At 41.2% G+C, this 8,143-nt stretch overlaps 1 protein-coding gene across 2 annotated transcripts; it reads right to left on the bottom strand.

The window, feature by feature from the left end:
• Positions 1 to 587: 587 nt before the first annotated feature.
• Positions 588 to 2,154, bottom strand: LOC131224041 (uncharacterized). 2 transcript variants are annotated; one of them, XR_009160807.1, is made up of 2 exons: positions 1,995 to 2,154; positions 588 to 1,461 (listed from the first exon to the last, which is right to left on the bottom strand). XR_009160807.1 is itself a non-coding variant. In XM_058219620.1 (2 exons), exons 1-2 carry the CDS (start codon positions 1,636 to 1,638, stop codon positions 928 to 930), a joined length of 600 nt encoding a protein of 199 aa, XP_058075603.1. In that variant the 5' UTR covers positions 1,639 to 2,154; the 3' UTR covers positions 857 to 927. The 2 variants fall into 2 exon arrangements, 1 of the variants encoding a protein (XP_058075603.1); XM_058219620.1 differs by having other exon boundaries at positions 857 to 1,461; positions 1,573 to 2,154.
• Positions 2,155 to 8,143: the final 5,989 nt, after the last annotated feature.

The following is an 8,143-nucleotide window of genomic DNA, read 5'->3' as shown; positions in this document are numbered from 1 at the left end:
TTAAGGTTTAGGTTATAGGTTTTTGGATTTGAGAATGGGTTATGGTTTAGGTTTAGGAAATCGGGTTCATGTTCGGGATTGGGTTTAAGTTTGGGTTTTCAAGTTTAGGTTTAAGTTTAGGTTAGGGAGTTGAGATTAGGATTAGGTGTAGGTTTAACTTTAGGGAATTGAGTTTAGGTTATAGGTTTAGGGAAATGTTAGGTTTAGGTTATAGGTTTTGGGATTTGGGAATAGTTTTAGGTTATAAGTATAGGTTTAGGTTAGGTTATAGGTTAAGGTGTAGGGATTTGAGTTTAGGTTATAGGTTTAGGTTTAGGTCTAGGTCTAGGTTTAAGTTTAGGGAATTGAGTTTAGGTTATAGGTTTAGGGAAAGGTTAGGTTTAGGTTATAGGTTTTGGGATTTGAGAATAGTTTTAAGTTATAAGTATAGGTTTAGGTTAGGTTATAGGTTAAGGTTTAGGGATTTGAGTTTAGGTTATAGGATTAGGTTTAGGTTTAGGTTTAGGATTAGGTTTAGGTTTAGGTTATAGGTTTTGGTTTAGGTTATAGGTTATAGGTTTAGGTTTAGGTTATAGGTTTTGGGATTTGAGAATGGGTTCGGGTTTGGGTTATAGGTTTTGGTTTTGGTTTAGGTTATATGTTTCGGTTTAGGTTATAGGTTATAGGTTTAGGTTAAGGTTTAGATTTAGGTTATAGGTTTTGGGATTTGAGAATGGGTTCGGGTTTAGGTTATAGGTTTTGGTTTTGGTTTTGGTTTAGGTTATAGGTTATAGGTTTAGATTTAGGTTATAGGTTTTGGGATTTGAGAATGCGTTCGAGTTTAGGTTATAGGTTTTAGTTTTGGTTTAGGTTATAGGTTATAAGTTTAGGTTAAGGTTTAGATTTAGGTTATAGGTTTTGGGATTTGAGAATGAGTTCGAGTTTAGGTTATAGGTTTAGGTTTAAGTTATAGGTTTTGGGATTTGAGAATGGGTTCGGGTTTAGGTTAAGGGTGTGGTCCCTACAAATACAGATATAAACACGGCCTGTCCAAATGGCCAGGCCCGTCCAATGCCGTCCATAGGAAATGGACAGCTTCATCATGGTCATAACAGCGGTTCCCACCTTCCAGAGACCCCCGCTCATCCGGATAGCTCCGACGCACATCCGGGTCTGCTCTATTAATTTTGAGCAAATACATAAACACGGCGTGTCCAAATGGTCAGGCCCTTCCAATGTCGTCCATAGAAAATGGACAGCTTCATCATAGTCATAACAGCGGTTCCCACCTTCTAGGGACCCCCGCTCATCCGGATAGCTCTGACGCACATCCGGGTCTGCTTCATCAATTTCGAGCAAATACATAAATACGGCATGTCCAAATGGCCAGGCCAATCCAATCATGTGCATTCTTGACAAGAGGCGTATCAGATGCTTGAATCTGAAATATGCAGCTCCAATCCTCCCACATGCAACATCCACCTGAAAGAATGCGCATAACCGTCATGCTTGAGTAATCAACTACCCACTCAATGAAAAGGGCACAAATACCTTTTCATAATTCAAAGAAGGAAACTCGAGAGTTTTCCTTACCTTCCATTGTATGCTTCCAAGGTTTTCCTTACAGACCAACAAAACTGATAGCAAGAAAGAACCCATCAACAACAATTTATATTCAAGAGAGCCTTAAATCTCAGGAACTGAGGAAAATTTTCTAGTTTAGAAGATGGGTATGTCTAATCCTACTTCCTTTTTAAATGTGAATGAGGCCGAATTTGAACAGTAATGTCACATGGGTAGTTGAAAGTGGCATTTTACTGTTGTTAATATCCACTAGCATCAAGGGAAGATGTTAATTTTCTCAATGGTTCTCTTAAACTCAATATATTTGGTCGAAACTTTCCTTTATGACGTGCTTTTGCAATAGTCTACCTAATAGAACCTTCACAAATTTCAAACAACAAAGGAGGGCAAAAGGAAAGTGATATGATAAAAGGCTCCGATGGTATACGTACCCTGCCTTCAGAGTAAGCATGAGCGGGCCTTTGTAATTTCCATTATGATCACCGGAAAGAATGCGATTGAAAGCCATTGTAAATTCTGAAAGAAGTGTAGAAATAGGGTGATCCAAATGCGGTGGTTTTAAATATGGTTGCGAGTATTCCCCTTGCAAAACAATTGTAACATCAAAACTTCAGTCCTTTCAGGAAAATCGATAGTCAAAATAAAAACATTTAGAGCACTAAGAGTACATTTGGAGCACTTATTAATGAACTGAAATTAACTCATTGGCATTCATATCAAATTTAAGTGAGCATAATCAAATGAAATAACCACAACAAATACTTCCTAGTTTCTAATACAATTTATAAAATCAATAAACAGTGTCAAAGGAATATTCATTCATATAAACAAAAAATCATATAAATAGCCAAGAAGTCGTAAACTTAAAAATAAAATATAAAAGATCACATCCACACATATATCAACAAAGAAATCAAATAAAAAACCATATATCAATATTTTCAAACAAGAAACTCATGACACAATCTAAGGCATGAAAATATCGTGCTTACAGACAATCCGTTCTGTATCGTGCTCTCCCACCTCTTCTAGAAGCCTCACTTTCAATTGTTAAGGCATGTCCTGCAGCATCAAGTTTCAATGTAGGTCATCCAACCATACAACCATGTGGGTCGACTCATGGGTAGAGAAAAAAAAAAGGCGCCGGTGACTTGAGGTGCCAATAGAATTGTTAGAGATTAGAATGGTAGCCTACTATTGTGATCACTGAGGCTAAAGACTGTGGAAGAATTAGTAAATGCGCTTTGCATTAGGATCCTAAACTTAAAATTCTACCAAGCAAAATTACCTTCTTGTGTTACTTCCTGTACATAGCTGTCCAAGTAAGCTTGGAAGGCTTCAATCGGTTATGGAAGTAGCGCTTGCATTTTGAGTTGGAGAAGAAGAACACCTGTGAGAAAGAAGAATAAAGGGAGTTCAGGATTAAAACAAGAAAAACTCAATTCCAAATTCAGCCATTTAGGATGTTTACCTGGGAATCAGGTCGCACAAATTTGATACCTTTTCCTAGGTATATCTTAGCACCGCTGAAACGGCACAGTTTTGTCCTGAAAAATTCATAACATCAATGTTGGTATAATCTTATGCTACCATTGCAGGTGGAGCCAAAAGCATGAAAGAACCAACAAAAACCAGGGATTGTAATAAGACCCACTCAAAATTCCAGTTTACAACAAGCTGGGGAAAATTTTTCTTAAAAAGAAGTTAGTTCTACATGCAGCTTTAATGCATGTCCTCTGGGCTCCAGTAGGCAAAGTAATCAGTAGATTCCTGTACGAAACTTCAGGCCTCCATTCCCCTTGATGCAGATCACTTTTCACTTATATCACCGGACATTTTTCATCCTTTCTGTAATAAAAAAACTAAGAAAAAATAGGTAGGAGAAATGGGTTGTTTGTGCTGGAGTTTGCTTCAGGCTTCTGCAATTCATAGTTTACAAGTACAATAACTGTTTCTCCAGGAGCTGGTTAGGTGTTATCTGGGTAACATGTTAACAGGTGTTTTGCTACACCGTGGGGGTCCACCTTGATGTGTGTATTGTATATCCACTCCATCCATCAGTTTTTCCAGCTCACTTTAGGACATGATCCCAAATATGAAGTAGGTAGAAATCTTTAGTGGATCACACCACAGGAAACAGAGATCATTGAATGCCCACCATTAAAAACTTCCTAAGGCCCGTCGTAACATTTATTTGCCATCCAACCTGCTGATTAGGCCACACAGACCTGGATGAAGGGAAAACACAAATATCAACTTGATTTAAAACTGTTACGACCCCAAGAAGTTTTCAATGTTGGGATTCAATCCCTACTATGTGGTCCACTTGAGATTTGGATCTGCTTTTTGGGACCATGACGACCTAGAATGAGTAGGAAAAACAGATGGATGGCGTGGATAGGTTGGACATCATTCACACATGACATGTTGCTAATTACAAGCTAGTTGAATGAGAACTTCATCATCCAATTAGTTACATGCTGAAATAAAGTTTAGCTCACTCATGATCAAATATGGTTCATAATTTCACCATTTTTCATGAAGAAACATGAAATAAAACAGCATAAGGCTAAGTACAAGTTACAACCTTACAAGAATTCCTAATCGCTAGTTCACAGTAAGATCTCACTCAGTATTAGCAGGGGAACTGCTAAAGCAATTATTGTTGAGATGGGGATCTCCACAAATTTGAGAATTTTGTAAGAAACCCAAAAGCACAGATTCAGCTGAAACGAAAGCAATAGGACACTTTAACTGGGCACTTTATCAACCAATCACATGATCATATAATCCAAAGTTGCTTCCTTAACTAGCAGTCCAGATTCAACAAGCAAAATCAGATGGTTAACAGCATTCTGAACTATGCTCCTTGCACAATGCAACCCCACAAGCTTGGTAGTCTGGACTGCAATACATGGATGCCACATGTACGGTGGATAAGGCAGGCACCAGAACCATCCAATTGCTCGGTGGTTCCAAAAATAAAATGGTCAGTTGTCCTGATTTAGTGAGAAAAATCAGATTGTCATGATCACCTATCAATGTGAATTGTGAATTTGAAGGTATGCTGACAATGGAGCCTGCAATTTTTGGGCACTTTCGATTGCCATAAATAATTCTAGCATGTAAATTGATGATGCACCGCAACTTAAAACAGTGGGACAAGCCATGCAAATTCTCAGGGCAATAATAAACAATTCAATTGCAAATAAGTCTGGATCCCGGGATGTTGCAATCCCATGGATCTTAAGACAATCCACTGACATCACCATCATTACCTTTCAATCCCATCCAATCCACCCTAATCCCTTCAAAATTGCTTGGGACGTATTTGGTTCAAGGGATTAAAAGGGATTGGAAGGTTTAATCCCAGGATTGGCCGGGCGTCCCAAACAGACCGGAAATAGTAATCCCGGGATATAGCAATCCCATAGATCTTGCACCAATCCATTGACGCAACTATCAATACCTTGAAATCTGTGCAATCCACTATAATACCATCCAATTCCATCCAATCTGCTCGGCCAAACAGGCCCTAATGGTGGGCGTTCAATCACCACAGTTTCCTATGGTGTGGTCCACCTGAGATTTGGCCCTAAAATGAGTTGAAAAAAATGAATGGCCCACATACACATATTATGGTGGAGCCCACAAAGCATTTTTAGGGCCCGTTTGGCCGGGTGGATAAAAAGGGATTGAATGGTATTAGGGTGGATGGCATGGATTTCTAGGTATTGATGGTGTTGTAAGTGGATTGTCTTGAGATACATGGGATTGCTATATCCAGTCTGTTTGGCACGCCCGGCCAATACCAGGATTAAACCTTCCCATCCCTTCCAATCCCTCGAGCCAAACACGTCTCAGGGATTGGGATCAGATCACCGACTCTGTTTGGCACGCCCGGCCAATCCCAGGATTTAACTTCCAATCCCTTCCAATAACATCCAATCCTACCGGCCAAACGGGCCCTTAGATTTCAGAAACAGAGAGAGGGGAATGCGGATTAAAGGATTGAAAGATTGAGCATAGGGATTGAAGGATTGAGCATCTAAACGCAACAGATTTGAGAAACAGATAAAGAGAGAGAAAGAGAGAAACTAACCGTACGTGCTCCTTCTTCTCCTTCTCCTTCTCCTTCTTCTTCTCCTTTTTGCAGCGAAAGGGGTTTTTAAAAACAGAGAGAGGGGAATGCGGCCAAGAGACAGGGAGAGAGGGTGAGGGAGATCGGGAGATCGAGAGAGGGCAAGGGAAAGAGAGAGACTGAGTGCGAGAGAGAGAGATGGAGAGAGAGCTTGAGAGATGGGTTTCATCAGCATGCGGGAGAAAATGGCGGACAAGAGGGTTTTGTTTTTGGAGGGATTTGGGATTTTGGAGGGGCGCGTGACGGACGGCTCCCTGGAAGTTTTATGGTTTTAGGACTGTGGGGCCCACTGTCACACCCCAAACTCAGAAACCGGGCTCACAAAATTCTCGATTATCGGCAGCCTCCATAGAACCCCATTCTCGGCTTCCAGCGCCCATTCGCCAGGTTCCAATCCTGAGATGCTACGAGGAGAATTTTCAACACCAGTTTCATTTGTAATAAGCATAACTAGAGGCTTAACCCACAAACAACCAAAAACTCCATCACATTTTCACTATGATCAAAAACTTTAAAAGTACAATGAGCATAAAAGGAAAAATACAATGATAATAAACAAAAAGCTCCAAGATGATCTGCAAAGCGCTCCTGCCTCAGCGCTGCTGCGCTCCAACGTCAACTGCACACAATGGTCGTGCATAAGCTTATGGAAAGCTTAGAGGGCGGTGAAAGTGTGTGCACAAGGTAGTAGTTATGCAGTATCAGAGTAATGCGGAATATGCTGATGAATCCATGAATGCTACTAACCGTACCAAGGCTATGCGATGCGAGGCATGGATGATGTCGACCATACCAAGGCCATGCAGTGCGAAATGCAACTCAAGCATGTGAATCCTCGTATAAGTCCACATATCAATACAGCTCAACTCTGGAATATCACCGGGGTCTAGTACACTCTAACCAGATTGCCGCCCCATCGCGCGCAATAAGATGAGTGGAAGAGACCTCACTATCCGCCTGCCAATATCGGGCTCGGCTCGTCGATAGCGGACCCATTCCTCGAGCTGGTCAGACTCAGCCTAGCTTTGCCCCTTCCTCTCGGGCGGGTAAGGCCGCACCCCCTTCCAACCGACCACAACACAGCGGAAAGCGCAACCGTCTGGTAATCGGCACTCGGCGCTCATGTACTTACTCGGTCTAGACGTTGGTGCAACCTCTTGGTACCATAAGGGTTTATGGACTTTCACCCAGGGATATCTATAACACCCCATGTAGAATAAGATTTTTGGTATCCAATCCTGCCAACCACGATACGCCTGTGGAGGCTACGGCCCTGATGTCGCTAGGGCGTATGGTAACCATGTCACACAATGCGAATGCATGAATCACACTATCCAATCATGTAGAAATCCTGCGCGTGTCGTGCGCTCATGTAGGGCAACACCACCTATCCAGGAGCCCTTAAACAATCTGCCCGAAGGCATATGCTATGATCAGTCACTTCTCATGTCAAGCATACATATGATGTGTATGATCATGAGTTATGGAGCTATACTATACATGTTATAAAGAATGCACAATCCTTACAACGCAGATGGCCTAGACGGCTTACACACAACAAGTACGGGCCAAACAATGGGCCCTAGGGAGAGTTGTAATGTGGACATTTAACCAACATTATACTTGCAATGTGGATGTCAAACTATTATTGCTCCCAAGGCATAGTCCGTCGTAAACATCATCACATAAACTATGTTGGGATCACACATTGCAATGGACCTTAGGTACATCCCATTGGGCCTTAAATACATCACATAGGTCATATCATATGGGCCTTATATTCATCAAGTGGGCCGCACCAATGGGCCTTATGTACATTGCAATGAGCCATAACCCATGGGCCTTATATATATATATATATATATATATATATATATATATATATATATATATATATATATATATATATATATCAAAGTGGGCCTCAACCACGGGCCACAAATACATTAAGATGGCCTCAACTAATGGCCTTATACAAATCTCCAAAATGGTTGAACGGTTTGGATGAAACTCATGCATCATGGTAGGTCCCATAGGGATGGAAGGCATAGATTAATCACATACTCCATGGTGGAGGTCCATACTGATGAAAGGTGTGGACAAAATACATACATAAGTGGGTCCTAAGTAGGACCCACCAAAATGTTTATTTTCCACCCGACCTAGGCCTAACATAATGTTTATTTTCCATCCAAACTGTTCATAGTGTCACATGGGCTTAGGGCCCACTGTAATATTTATTTGCAATCCAATATATTCATAAGGTCACGTGGACCTTGGGGGCCCACTGTAATATTTATTTGCCACCCAACCTATTTTTAAGGTCACACGGCCAGGGTGGGGGACCCACCGTAATATTTATTTACCATTCAACCTGTTTATAAGGTCACGTGGACCTGGAGGTGGGCCTGCGGCCCACTTTAATGTTTATTTCCCATC

This window comes from Magnolia sinica, chromosome 13 (genome assembly GCF_029962835.1).
Source record: "Magnolia sinica isolate HGM2019 chromosome 13, MsV1, whole genome shotgun sequence".
Classification (NCBI taxonomy): Eukaryota; Viridiplantae; Streptophyta; class Magnoliopsida; order Magnoliales; family Magnoliaceae; genus Magnolia; species Magnolia sinica.
The sequence above is the reverse complement of the archived record's forward strand: the minus strand, read 5'-3'. Positions and strand labels throughout refer to the sequence as shown.

Coding starts and splice junctions, on each gene's coding strand:
- LOC131224041 (XM_058219620.1), bottom strand. CDS start 1,638: ATGGGTTCTTTCTTGCTATCAGTTTTGTTGGTCTGTAAGGAAAACCTT. Junction 1,462..1,572: donor TTGGAAGCATACAATGGAAG/GTAAGGAAAACT, acceptor GCATTCTTTCAG/GTGGATGTTGCATGTGGGAG.